At 25.3% G+C, this 13,633-nt stretch overlaps 7 protein-coding genes across 7 annotated transcripts; 4 read left to right on the top strand and 3 right to left on the bottom strand.

Annotated features, from left to right (window-relative positions):
• Nucleotide 1: 1 nt before the first annotated feature.
• On the bottom strand, nucleotides 2-721 carry DICPUDRAFT_33347 (uncharacterized protein; the record flags this gene model as incomplete). Its single annotated transcript, XM_003287941.1, has 3 exons — nucleotides 2-169; nucleotides 245-526; nucleotides 626-721. Coding segments are annotated over 3 exons (546 nt in total), but the record flags the coding sequence as incomplete, so codon positions are not given.
• A 1,342-nt stretch (nucleotides 722-2,063) lies between these two features.
• On the top strand, nucleotides 2,064-4,367 carry DICPUDRAFT_78826 (uncharacterized protein; the record flags this gene model as incomplete). The annotated part of the gene is made up of 2 exons (XM_003287928.1): nucleotides 2,064-3,182; nucleotides 3,252-4,367. The coding sequence occupies 2 exons, from the start codon at nucleotides 2,064-2,066 to the stop codon at nucleotides 4,365-4,367; spliced, it is 2,235 nt and encodes a 744-aa protein (XP_003287976.1).
• Nucleotides 4,368-5,661: 1,294 nt separating this feature from the next.
• DICPUDRAFT_33314 (uncharacterized protein) lies at nucleotides 5,662-8,000 on the top strand (the record flags this gene model as incomplete). The annotated part of the gene is made up of 2 exons (XM_003287929.1): nucleotides 5,662-6,777; nucleotides 6,885-8,000. The coding sequence occupies 2 exons, from the start codon at nucleotides 5,662-5,664 to the stop codon at nucleotides 7,998-8,000; spliced, it is 2,232 nt and encodes a 743-aa protein (XP_003287977.1).
• A 416-nt stretch (nucleotides 8,001-8,416) lies between these two features.
• Nucleotides 8,417-10,832, top strand: DICPUDRAFT_55168 (uncharacterized protein; the record flags this gene model as incomplete). Its single annotated transcript, XM_003287930.1, has 4 exons — nucleotides 8,417-8,628; nucleotides 8,706-9,056; nucleotides 9,132-9,406; nucleotides 9,478-10,832. The coding sequence occupies 4 exons, from the start codon at nucleotides 8,417-8,419 to the stop codon at nucleotides 10,830-10,832; spliced, it is 2,193 nt and encodes a 730-aa protein (XP_003287978.1).
• A 100-nt stretch (nucleotides 10,833-10,932) lies between these two features.
• DICPUDRAFT_78829 (uncharacterized protein) lies at nucleotides 10,933-11,776 on the bottom strand (the record flags this gene model as incomplete). Its single annotated transcript, XM_003287942.1, has 3 exons — nucleotides 10,933-11,247; nucleotides 11,310-11,591; nucleotides 11,669-11,776. The coding sequence occupies 3 exons, from the start codon at nucleotides 11,774-11,776 to the stop codon at nucleotides 10,933-10,935; spliced, it is 705 nt and encodes a 234-aa protein (XP_003287990.1).
• A 316-nt stretch (nucleotides 11,777-12,092) lies between these two features.
• Nucleotides 12,093-12,422, bottom strand: DICPUDRAFT_87843 (uncharacterized protein; the record flags this gene model as incomplete). The annotated part of the gene is made up of 2 exons (XM_003287943.1): nucleotides 12,093-12,340; nucleotides 12,410-12,422. The coding sequence occupies 2 exons, from the start codon at nucleotides 12,420-12,422 to the stop codon at nucleotides 12,093-12,095; spliced, it is 261 nt and encodes an 86-aa protein (XP_003287991.1).
• Nucleotides 12,423-12,912: 490 nt separating this feature from the next.
• Nucleotides 12,913-13,260, top strand: DICPUDRAFT_152190 (uncharacterized protein; the record flags this gene model as incomplete). Its single annotated transcript, XM_003287931.1, has 2 exons — nucleotides 12,913-12,925; nucleotides 13,010-13,260. 2 exons carry the CDS (start codon nucleotides 12,913-12,915, stop codon nucleotides 13,258-13,260), a joined length of 264 nt encoding a protein of 87 aa, XP_003287979.1.
• Nucleotides 13,261-13,633: the final 373 nt, after the last annotated feature.

Below are 13,633 nucleotides of genomic sequence, written 5' to 3' on the forward strand. Positions count from 1 at the left end.
CAATTAATTGAGTATTATGACCAATACCATAACCAAGGTTCATAATATTATTTGCAGCCATTGGGAGTTGGTTGAAACAACGTTCACAATACATATTTGAAACATAAGAACCAAAGATAACTTTATCAAATTTAGACCACATGATAGCAGCTGAACACATTGGGCATGGCTGATTATAAATTAATGGTTACTATTAGTATAATGAATATAAAAAAAAACATAATAAAATAAATAAACCACATACTTCACCAGTAGTGTAAATGTAATAATCTTCCCAGGTTGGTTGGACAATACCTTTTGATGCAAAGATATTTGTACAGTTAATAATTGCTGCGATTTCACCATGGTAAATACGAGAAACTGAACCTTGGTTAACAGAAACACACATCAAAGTACCATTTTTATGAACGATTGCTGCACCAAATTTACCATTAACTTCAATAACACGATCTAAAGCAATTTTCATATACTTTTCGTGGAATAAAAGGTCTTCAGCAGATAAGTCTTTAGCTTGAACTAAATCTGACTATTTAAATAAAATAAAAAATAAAAAAAAAGTTAAAATTTTTATTTATTTTTTTTATTTATATTATATATATAAATAATAATATACTTCATAACCTACTGGTGCAACTGGGAGGAATGGGTCTGATGGACAACTATCGGCATGTGCTGATGCAAATGCAAAAATGATTAAAAATAAAGCAAAGATAAATCTCATTTTATTTTTTGGGGTGTTATGCTGTTGATTGATTTAATGATTATTACAGAAAGAAAATTTTACAAACAGAGTAATAATACAGTTTATTAAAATGTAATGTTATATAAACTAATGGAATAGGGATGGGAGGAAAATAAATAATTTGAAAGTAAAAATAAAAAAAATTATTTTGACTATTTATAAAAAAAAAAAAAAAAAAATAGTAAAAAAAATAAAAAAAATAAATTTGATATTCCAATCCCAACATTCATTTGATGCTACAATTTAAACGCGTACGTAGACATACATGGTACAAAATAATTACCTTGCAAAATAATTTCATCATATTGTTAATTTTTTCTAATTTTGACTTTTTTTTTTTTTTTTTTTTTTTTTTAAAAAAATGGAGTTTTCTCTTTCCTTTCCTTTAAAAAACCGCTGAATCAATATTCTATCAAATAAAAAATAATTTTGATAATATAAATATTTAAAAGTGGCTTTTTTCTACAAATCTTTAATCTATATTTGTATTATTATTATAATACAGAATTAATAAAATTAGCTTATACCTATAGAAATTTAGAGTCTTTTCATATATTTTTTTATTATTTTAATAAAAAAACTTTAATATGAATATTTTTATTTAAAAAATAGGACCCATCATTAATGGCTATAAAACGATAAAAAAAAAAAAATAAAAAAAAAAGTGAAAAAAAAATAAAAAAATAAAAAAAACCAATCAAAAAATTCTTTTAATTTTTTTAAAAAATTTTAGCGCACATAATAAAAAATAGTGATCATACAAACTTGCAACAGACGACAAACAACATAAAAAAAAAAAAGTATGAAAACAACATAGAAAAAGATATTTAGTTTTGGGTCTTGGTTAAGACAGAGAAAAAAATATGATGGATTGAACTATGAGTGAGTGGGTAAATTTTTTTTTTTTCAAAATTTCGAAATATATTTTTTTTTTTTTGATTTTTTTATAATAATTATTTAAATCATCGTCTTGCGAGATTTTGTTCGGTTTTTTTTATGTGCACATTAAAAATTGAAAATTAGGCATAAACCTGCATTTCTTATTGGTTTGTGTTTGAAAAAAAAGATAATTATCTTTTTTTTTTTTTTAATATTTTTTATTTTTTTTAATGAACCCTCAAAAAATTAAATCTTTTATTTTTTTATTTTTTTTAATGGATTTATTTTTACTTTAAAAAATAACATTTATAATAAAATCATAAATATATAACCACCAATAAAATTTGAATAAAAAATATTTCAAAAAAAAATCAAAATAAAAAAATCAAAATAATTTTTGTGATTTAATTTATAAATAAATTTATTTATAAATAAATTTAAAATGAAAAAACTATTTATATTTGTTGTTGTATTTTTATTATTTTTTATAAATATAATAAACTCACAAGCCAATAAGAAATGTAAAATATCATTGTTATTGTCAGGTGATTTTAACGATATGGGCTACAACTTTATGATGAACGATGCACGTATCAGAACCGAAAGAATTTTAGGTGTAGATTCGATTTATTATGTACATTTAGAAGAGTCATTAGATTTAGCAAGATGGGCCATTGAGGATTCAGTTAATAACCAAAATGCAAATTTCATTATAGTGTCCTCATCAATCCACACATCGTTAGGTTTCGAATATGCAAAGAAATACCAAGACAGAGATATCTATTGGTTTATTAGAGGAAGATCAAGACCCGCAGAAGATGGTTTAGATAAAGTTACAGTTTTCAGTTTCAACAGTTATGTTTTACATTATGCTTTGGGTTATTTCTCTGGTTTAATGAGTAAAACTGGTGTTGTTGGTTTCGTTGCACCAGGACCTCAAGTTCAAACAGTATCAACTGACAATTCATACTATTTAGGTGCAAGAGCCGCAAATTCAAGTATCAAATTTGTAAATATCTATACTGGCAGTTGGTTGAACCCAGAAGTTGCATACAAAGCTTCAGAATTTTTAATTTCAAATGGTGCAGACTATATTGGCATGAGTCAAGACGATATGAGCGTTCAACATGCTTTAATAGATCATGGCAGTATGGGTCTTGGTGCAACTGGTTACCCAAATAGTTTAGTTTATGGTGCTGATGTAGGTTTAAGTTACATTACCAATTGGACCGATGTATTTGTAAAATATGCAACCCGTGTTGTAGATGGCACTTGGCAACCAGAAATATACTCTACTAGTTTTGCAGATGGTGGATCATTATTTATGGATAAATACAGTTATAAAGTCGAAGATTCAATTCAATTAAAAGTATCTGAAATGATTGAAAAGTTAAAAAACGACTCTTACCAACCATTCAGATGCGATCCATTATATTTAAATTTAGAAGTACCAATTGAAAACGGTAATTGTGTAAATGACACTTATTTCAAAACAAGTAAAATATTAATTCAAAATTCTGAAGTTCAAGATTATGGTGTTTATACAATCCCAATCAAATTTGTAAGTAGTTTTAATATTTATATAATAAAATAGTATAATTATATATTAACCTTAAAATTATTTATAAAGGTTGATTACCCAAGTTCATTAAAATTAGGTGTAACAATTGTATCAGCTATTTCAATAGCATTCTGTATTGTTGCAATGGGTTTAGTAATGTTATTCAGACATGCTAAAATTATTAGATCAGCCAGTCCTGCATTCTGTTTATTAATTTTATTAGGTTGTATTGTTATTTTCTGCGCTTGTATTATATTTTCACAAACCCCAACTAAAGAGACCTGTCGTACCAGAGTTTGGTTATTATCTATCGGCTTTACAATCTTTTTAGGTAACTTGTTGGTAAAGAATTGGAGAATTTGGTTATTATTCGATAATCCAAAATTAAAGAAGAGAGCTATTACCAATTGGAAACTTTACCCATGGGTTGCAGGTATTTTAGCAATCGATATTTTAATCTTAGGCTTATGGACTGGTTTAGGTAACATCAGATCAGAACCACGTGCTGGCATTGACGGACTTAGCAAATATGAATACAGCGATGTTTGTACAAACGATAAAAGCGGTGATACAATGTTATACATTTTATTAGTATTCCACGGTTTGAACTTATTGATGGCCTGTTTCATCTCATTCAAAATCAAAGCTGTTGATATCGATGAATTTAACGAATCAAAACCAATTTCAACAAGTGTATATTTAATTACCTTCTGTTTATTCATTGTTATTCCATTAATGATTTCACCACAATCTATTTCATCACAAACTACAATTATTTGCGTTTGTTCAATCTTTGTTACTTTATTAAGTATTGTAATTTTATTTGGATCAAAATTCTACAAGATGGCAACCAAAGGTTTAGCATTAAACGAAACTTTCGCCACCAGCACCAAGAGTTCAAGCTTCTCATTATCATTAGAAAAAGAAGAAAAAGATGAGCATGTTAAAGAAGAAATTAAAAAATCCCAAGCAAGCAGTAACCAAGCCACTAGTGGAAACCATGTTAGTAGATTAGCTTATTTCACATCTGATGACAGTGACGATGATGAATCTCCTAAACAAAATGAAAGACCACAAGAAAATATTGATATAGAAAAATCAAATACCAATTTAATTGTACAACAACAACCAGAATTACATGATTCACAACCAACACAATCTTCTGAAATTAAAGAAGATTTATAAATATCAAAAATTGCTTTATATAATAATATAATATAATACAACAAATATTGTTTATAATTAAATAATTTTAAATAATAATGTTTTTTGTTATATTGGTATTAAAAAAAAATATATGTTAATATAATAGTAATAATTATAAATAAATAATAATAAAAATAATAATAAAACCATCAATAATAAAAAATAAAAAAATAAATAACCCCTTTCTTAAAAAGAACAAAAAAAAATGGAAAAATGGAAAAATGGAAAAATAGTTTATAGATTTAAAATAAATTATATAAATAAATATATAAAAGAAAAAATAAAAGTTTTATAGAAAAATAATCTATGTATATATATGTATTCAATTACCATTATTTATTTTTTTACATCAAAATCTCCACTCCATTTTTTTTTTTCTTTTTGGTTTTTTTTTGGTTTTTTTTTAAAAAAAAAATAAAAATAAAATAAAATAAAAAAAAAAAAAAATAAAATAAACAGTTTTGATTAAATCTATTATTATAATAGACTTCAAAAAAAAAAAAAAAAAAAAATTTTAATTAAAAAAAAATAAATTATGTGAACGGAGGGTTTTCTATATAATACAACGCGTCTCTCTATTTAATTTGCCCAAATCATTAGATTTAGGTATCTTGACTAACGAGTAATCATTCAAAAAAAAAAAAAATAGTCGTGTGCATATTGATTTTATCGTAAAAAGTTTTTTTTTTTTAAATTAAAAATTAATTTTATTTTTTTAAAATTTTTTTTTTTTCATTAAATTTTTCAAAATACAAACCAATATTTGGTTATAGAAGGATATTTATTAATGGGGTGAATACCAAAAAATGCTGGCCAATAAGATAATTACTCGTTTGGAATGAAAAAAATTATAGGTTATCCAGTTTCACCCACAGTATGTATATTTTTAAAATAGTATTGAGATGTTGTATTTTTTTTTTTTCTAATTTTTGCACGCCAAATTTCAGCAAAATTAGATACAATCAGTCATTATTGGTCCCCTTATTAACTGAAAGAAACGGATGAAATCACACAGATGTGATTCTCTTTTCAGCAAAGTGATTGGCAATATTTTTTGTTGTGTTTTATGTGTAAATTCTAAAAAAAACATTTTTATTTTATTTTATTTTTTAAAAACTAAAAAAATATTTGAATTTCTTTTTTTTTTTTTCTTTTTTTCTTTTTTTTCTTTTGTTTTATAGATAAATTATAATCTTAAAAGTTATTTAAAGATATACCAATATTATTATATTAATAATTTTTGTTTTATTAAAAATAACTGTGAAAAAAAAAAATGGATATTAAAAAATTAATTTTATTTATTTTTTTAATTATTGGTTTAAAATGCAGTGTTGTCCAAAGTGAAAGAAAATGTAAAATATCGTTGTTGTTATCCGGTGATTTCAACGATATGGGCTACAACTTTATGATGAACGATGCACGTATCAGAACCGAAAGAATTTTAGGTATCGAGTCTATATATTATAAAAACTTGGAACAATCAATTGGTTTGGCACAATGGGCTATCGAAGATTCAATTAGACAGAACGCAAATTTAATTATTATTTCATCAGCCATCCATACATCATTAGGCTTCGAGTATGCATCCAAATATAAAGATTCAGACATTTATTGGTTTATCAGGGGTAGAGCTAGACCAACCGAATATTTAGAAAAAGTTACAGTATTCAATTTTAATGCATACGTTTTACATTATGCCATGGGTTATTTCTCTGGCTTGATGAGTAAAACCGGTGTTGTTGGTTTCGTTGCACCAGGCCCAAATATTTTATCAGTATCAAATGATAATTCATACTATTTAGGTGCAAGAGCCGCAAATTCAAGTATCAAATTTGTAAATATCTATACTGGCAGTTGGTTAAACCCAGAAGTTGCATACAAAGCTTCAGAATTTTTAATTTCAAATGGTGCAGACTATATTGGCATGAGTCAAGACGATATGAGCGTTCAACAAGCTTTAATCGATCATGGCAGTATGGGTCTTGGTGAAACCGGTTTCCCAAACAGTTTAATTTTTGGTGCTGATGTTGGTGTAAGCTATATTACCAATTGGACCGATGTATTTGTAAAATATGCAAATCAAGTTAATAACGATAGCTGGACACCAGCCGATAGTTACTTTACTAGTTTTGCAGATGGTGGATCATTGTTTATGGATAAATACAGTTATAAAGTTGAAGATTCAATTCAATTAAAAGTATCTGAAATGATTGAAAAGTTAAAAAACGACTCTTTCCAACCATTCAGATGCGATCCATTATATTTAAATTTAGAAGTACCAATTGAAAATGGTAATTGTGTAGATGACACTTATTTCAAAACAAGTAAGGAGTTAATTAAAAATGGAAATGTACAAGATTATGGTGTTTATACAATCCCAATCAAATTTGTAAGTAGTATAATATTTATAAATATAAGACAATAATAACATTAATAACAAAAATATTAGATAAAAAAAATAATACAACTATATTAACTTTAAAATTATTTATAAAGGTTGATTACCCAAGTTCATTAAAATTAGGTGTAACAATTGTATCAGCTATTTCAATAGTATTCTGTATTGTAGCAATGGGTTTGGTAATGTTATTCAGACATGCTAAAATTATTAGATCAGCCAGTCCTGCATTCTGTTTATTAATTTTATTAGGTTGTATCGTTATTTTCTGCGCTTGTATTATATTTTCACAAACTCCAACTAAAGAGACTTGTCGTACCAGAGTTTGGTTATTATCTGTTGGCTTTACAATCTTTTTAGGTAACTTATTGGTAAAGAATTGGAGAATTTGGTTATTATTCGATAATCCAAAATTAAAGAAGAGAACAATTACCAATTGGAAGCTTTACCCATGGGTTGCAGGTATTTTAGCAGTAGATATTTTAATCTTAGGCCTATGGACTGGTTTAGGTAATATCAGATCAGAACCACGTGCTGGCATTGACGGACTTAGCAAATATGAATACAGCGATGTTTGTACAAACGATAAAGGCGGTGATACAATGTTATACATTTTATTAGTATTCCATGGTATCAAATTATTATTGGCCTGTTTCATCTCATTCAAAATCAAAGCTGTCGATATTGAAGAGTTTAACGAATCAAAACCAATTTCAACAAGTGTATATTTAATTACCTTCTGTTTATTCATTGTTATTCCATTAATGATTTCACCACAATCTATTTCATCACAAGTTGCCACAATCTGTATTTGCTCAATCTTTGCCACCTTATTAAGTATAGCAATTTTATTTGGATCAAAATTCTACAAGATGGCAACCAAAGGTTTAGCATTAAACGAAACTTTCGCCACCAGCACCAAGAGTTCAAGCTTCTCATTATCATTAGAAAAAGAAGAAAAAGATGAGCATGTTAAAGAAGAAATTAAAAAATCACAAGCTAGTAGTAATATAAATTATAATAGTAGATTAGCTCATTTCACATCCGATGAAAGTGATATGGATGAAAAATCAAAACAAGAAGAACAATCATCACAACAACAAAATGATCCAAATAATGAGGATTCAACACAACAACAAGAACAACCACAAAATAATAATGATGAAGAAAACAATAATAACAATAATAATATAGAATCTGAAAAGGATGTTTAAATAATTGGCGCTGTCTATCGAAAAAAAAAAAAAATATAATAAAAAATATTTTTCTGTATACTATTTAAAACTTATATAATAAAATAAAAATAAAATTTATAGCTTTATGAAAAATAATAATGAAAAATCAGTTTTATAAATATATTTATAAATTTCCATATTTATCTATTTATATTTTTTTTTATTTATTTATTTTTTTTTTTTTAATTTTTTTTAAATTTTTTTTTTTTTTATTTCAATTTTTAATTTAAAAAAAAGAAAAAAAAAAAAAAAAAATTTTTACTTTTTTTCATTTAGCAATCAAATTATAAATATCTTTTATTTTTATTCATTATATTTATATTTATTTTATATATTATAAATAATAATATTAAGTAATAATAATTATTATAATATTAATAAAATAGTTAATATATATGATAACGACTATTATAGAATATCCTTTCGAGGAAACTGGTGAAATCGAAGGTTGGAGATATACACCTGGTGATAAATTCGACAAAGGTGCAATTCTTGGCACTTTTAAATCAAATAAAAATGAATCTGAATTAAAGTTAATTTCAGATTATGATGGTGTAGTCAAAAACTATATTGTAAATAATAATAATACAGATAAATTAAATAGAGGGTATGCATAAATTTATAAATATAGCTATTATTATTTTATTACTGTTTATTAACAATATTATTATTTAATATTATTAGGGATAGATTAATTGAAATTGAATATTGTACACATGAAATTCAATTTAGTGGTTTATGTGCTACATGTGGCAGAGAATTAACAGAACAAACAGAATCATTATCAATTTTGCATGGTCATTCACATTTAACAGTATCACATAAAGAAGCTCAAAGAATTGGAGATATTAATACAAAAAGATTAATAAAAGAAAGAAAACTATCACTTGTATTAGATTTAGATCATACTTTAATTCATGCTGTAACAGAACAAGGTTTAAATTCATCACCAAATTGGAAAAATAGAAATAGAAAAGATTATGATATACATAACATTACTGTTAATGGACCAATGACATATTGTATAAAAAAAAGGTAATTGATTATAATTATTGCTATAAATTTTTATAGGTATATAATACTAATTAAAATTTTATTTTATAATATTAGACCACATTTAAATGATTTTTTAGAAAATGTAAATAAAAACTTTGAACTACATATTTATACAATGGGTACTAGAAACTATGCAAATGAAATTGCAAAATTAATCGATCCAGATCAAACATTGTTTAAAGAAAGAATTTTATCAAGAGATGACGGTAACGGAATAAACTTTAAAACTTTACAAAGACTGTTTCCATGTGATGACTCTATGGTATTAATTGTAGATGATAGATCAGATGTTTGGAAAAAATCTAAAAATTTAATTCAAATTTCACCATGTAATTATTATTATTTATTTTCTATTATATAGAAATTATTTTATTAACTCTAATTTATTATTTATTATTAGATGTATTTTTTACTGATGTAGTAGATTCCTTACACCATGAAAAACAACCATTATTAATGCAACAACAACAAGAAAAAGAAAGATTGGAAAAAGAAAGATTGGAAAAAGAAAGATTAGAAAAAGAAAAGAATGAAGAAAATAAAGAAGAAAATAAAGAAGAAAAAAAAGAAGAACAACAAAAATCAGAGTCAACAGATACAACTACAGCAGATACTACAGCAACAACAGATACAACCACAACCGCAACCACAACCGCAACCACATCAACATCAACCTCAACCACTATTGATACAGATGATTTGAGTAGCATTAAAAGTACAACTACAAGTAATGATAAAATTATTGATAAAGAGTCATTTCAAAAGAATGAAGAGGCAGATTGTCATCTATTAATTGTATTAGATAAGTTAACAAAGATTCATGACTTATATTATAAATCAAAAGATAAAAATGAAAAGCCTCATGTTATTCAAATGGTAGACATAGTCAAAAAAGAAATATTAAAGGATCAATTCATAGTTTTTAGTGGTGTTTACCCGTTAGGCACTCCAGTAAATAAACAACCATTAAGATATTTAGCAGAGGAATTTGGTGCTTCAGTAGAGAACGATATTACATCCAAAACTACTCATGTTATAGCTCAGCGTAAAGGTACATCAAAAGTTAACAAAGCCATATCCAAAGGTTTGAAAGTAGTCTCGCCACAATGGCTTGTGGAGTCCACTAGAATTTGGCAACGTGCTGATGAAAATGATTTTAAATTAGAAGATGATGATGGTGAACAGCAGCAACCAAAAGAAGATGAAGTTAAAGCAACATTAGAAAAAGCCGCAGAAAATCTTTTAAATGAAGGTGTAATGGAGGCATTCGACGATGATGCAGAAAAAGAATTAGAGGATTTTCTAGATGGAGAAAGTGATTTAGATAGTCAAGGTAGTAGTAGTAATGTTAGTGCCAATTCAAGTGATTATGAAAATGATGATGAAGATGATGATTTTAATGAAGAGGCAGGTGAAAACGATGTAGATAATAATAGTAATAATAGTAATCAAAATAGTCATACTACCAATGGTGATGGGAATCAATCAAACAGTTTTGTAAATGTTAATAATAATAGTAAAGTTTTAAAAAAAAGAAAAAGAGAATCTTTAAGCAGTAACAGCAGTGTCAGTAGTATGAGTAGTAATAGTAGTAGCAGTAGTGTCAGTAGCAGCAGTGAAAGCAAAAGCAATTCAAGTAGTGTAAATGGCGACGATAGTATTCCTAGCTCACCAGATTCAAATAAAGGGGAGGATTTATTTGAGGACGATATTGCAGATTTCTTAGAAGCCGAGTTAGATAAATTGGTAGAATAATAAGCCAATTATTTAAAAAAAAAAAATATAACAATAAAAATTTAAAAATAAAAAGATTTTAAAAACATATACTCTAATCTTTGTTTTCTTTGTATTTATTTTAGAATTTATCACCAAATACCCTTGATTGTCTTGGACATGATTGTGACCATCCTGCATTACAAATTGGTTGTATGTATTGAGTGGCATTGTTTAGTCCACAGGCGTTAATAAAGAGTTTATCGGTTTCGGATTCTAAAATACCACCAACAATTTTAAGTTTAGATCCAACACCATATGAGAAACCGTTAATATAGTTTGATGTAATTGGAAGTTGTGAATTACATTTACCACAGTACAAAGTATCAACATAGGTACCAAAGATAACGGCATCAAATTTAGACCAAATTAAAGCAGAGGTACACATTGGACATGGCTATAAATAAATAGAAAAGTATTAGTATTTTTAAAAAAAAATAATAATAATATTTAACCTACTTCTCCTGTAACATATAAATAATAACCTTCCCATGATGATTGTTTAATACCTCTTGCTGCCATAATATCTGTGCAATTTAAAATAGCATTTATTTCTGCATGTAAAATCTTTGAAACTGTTCCATTATTCATAGCTGTGCATAATAAGGTACCATTTCTATTAATAATAGCAGCACCAAATCTACCATTAACAGAAATAGCAAGATTCAAAGCAATTCTCATATTATTTTCATGGAATATGAGATCTGATGTTGATAAATCTTTTGGTTGAATTAAATCGGACTACGCATTAAATAAAAAAATTTATTATTAATTTTTAATTAATAATATTTTAAAATAAAAAAGAAAAAAATACTTACTGGTGGGACTTGAACAAATGGTGAAGATGGACATTCACTTTTACCAGCTTTTGCAAGTGATATAATTGAAAATACTAAAACTAAAAAAGTAACAATTTTAATAAACATTTTTTAAAAATATATGTGTACCGTGTATAAAGAAAAAATAAATAAAAAAAAAAAAATTTAAATGGTTGTTCAAAAAAAAAATTTAGTTTCGTTTTTTTTTTTCCTTCTTTTTCCTATCGTTATATTTTCTTTCCACCCCAAGATTTTTTTACAATAAAAAAAACCTTTTTATTTAAAAATTAGGAAAAATTTTTTTTAAAAAATAATAAAAAAAAATGTATTAATAAAAATAAAAATCTCATGATTTTTTTGCAAATAAATAAATTTTTTTATAAACTTTATTACAATTTAAATATCAATATATCCAAGAATTTATTTAATTACATCCACAGCCCCCAGTACCTAATAAACCATTGACAAGACCACCAACAGTGCCGACAACAGTACCAACCAATGCACCAGTAGTAACTAAAAGACCACCAACAAGATTTGGAACAAGGCCACCATTACCACAACCGCCACCACACTGTACATTATTAGAGCTTTGTAATGATGATGGGTTATAGGAAGTAATAGCGGTTGATTTTTTAATTGATGAGGTATTACCTAATGATGAAATTGATGCTAAAATTAATAAAAAAAAAAAAATTAATATATTTTATAAGTTTTTATAATTTCTTTATTAACTCTTACCAAAGAGTGTCATTTTTATATGTTTTAAATATTTGTTTAGTTAATTTTAAAAAATATTCTTTAAATACTTTTTTTTTTACATTAAAAAAATCATCATCACTTTTTTTAAAAAAAAAATAAAAAAATAAAACTTTGAAAGTTAAATTAGATTGTGATTAAATATAGTAAGTTAAATTATATATTTTCATGTAACATAAAAGGTGATCGATTATATATATATCATTAATATATAAAAAGATTTGATAGATTCAATAGATAAAAAAAAATAAAAAAAAGGAAATGGGTTATAAAAAAAGGTGTTAACAAAAAAAACACATATCTGTAAAATAACTTTTAATTTTTTTTCTTTAATCAATTTTATTTGAAATAGTTGCGTTGTGATATTTCGGTGATTAAATATTTGATATTTTTTTTTATAAAGAATATTTTAAAAAAAATTGTATAAAAAGAAAAAATATTTTTTTTTTTTTTATCAAATTAAAACCAAACTCTATAAAATTAAAATGACACTTTTTGGTAATTATATTTTTTTTTATTATTCTATAATTATTTTTGATTTTAAATTAATTTTTTAATATTTTTATTTAAAAATATAAAAAGCATCAATTTCATCATTAGGTAATACTTCATCAATTAAAAAATCAACTGCTGTTACTTCTTACGGTTCCTCATCATCATCACAAAGCTCTAATAATGTACAGTGTGGTGGCGGTTGTGGTAATGGTGGCCTTGTTCCAAATCTTGTTGGTGGTCTTTTAGTTACTACTGGTGCATTAGTTGGTACTGTTGTTGGAACTGTTGGTGGTCTTGTCAATGGTTTATTAGGTACTGGGGGCTGTGGCTGTAACTAAAATATAGCATAAATAATTTATTATATAAAAATATTTGTATAAAAAAATTAAAATAAAAAATATTTATTTATTATATTTAAAACATAAGATGTGTAGTTTTTTTATATTTTATAGATAAAGTTTAAAAGTTAAAATAGGAAAGAAATATATTTTTAATAAATTTTATAGTGTAAATATTATTTTTAATAAATTAGAATCTTTTTAAATTATTAACATAATAAAAATAATATTTACATTTGTTTGTATAATAAATAGTATAGTTTATTTAAGTGTTTTAAAATTGAATTTTTTAATTACAACCACAACTACCAGTACCCAATACACCATTGGCAAGACCACCAACAGTGCCGACAACGGTACCAACTAATGCACC

Source organism: Dictyostelium purpureum (assembly GCF_000190715.1).
Source record: "Dictyostelium purpureum unplaced genomic scaffold DICPUscaffold_118, whole genome shotgun sequence".
Taxonomy (NCBI): domain Eukaryota; phylum Evosea; class Eumycetozoa; order Dictyosteliales; family Dictyosteliaceae; genus Dictyostelium; species Dictyostelium purpureum.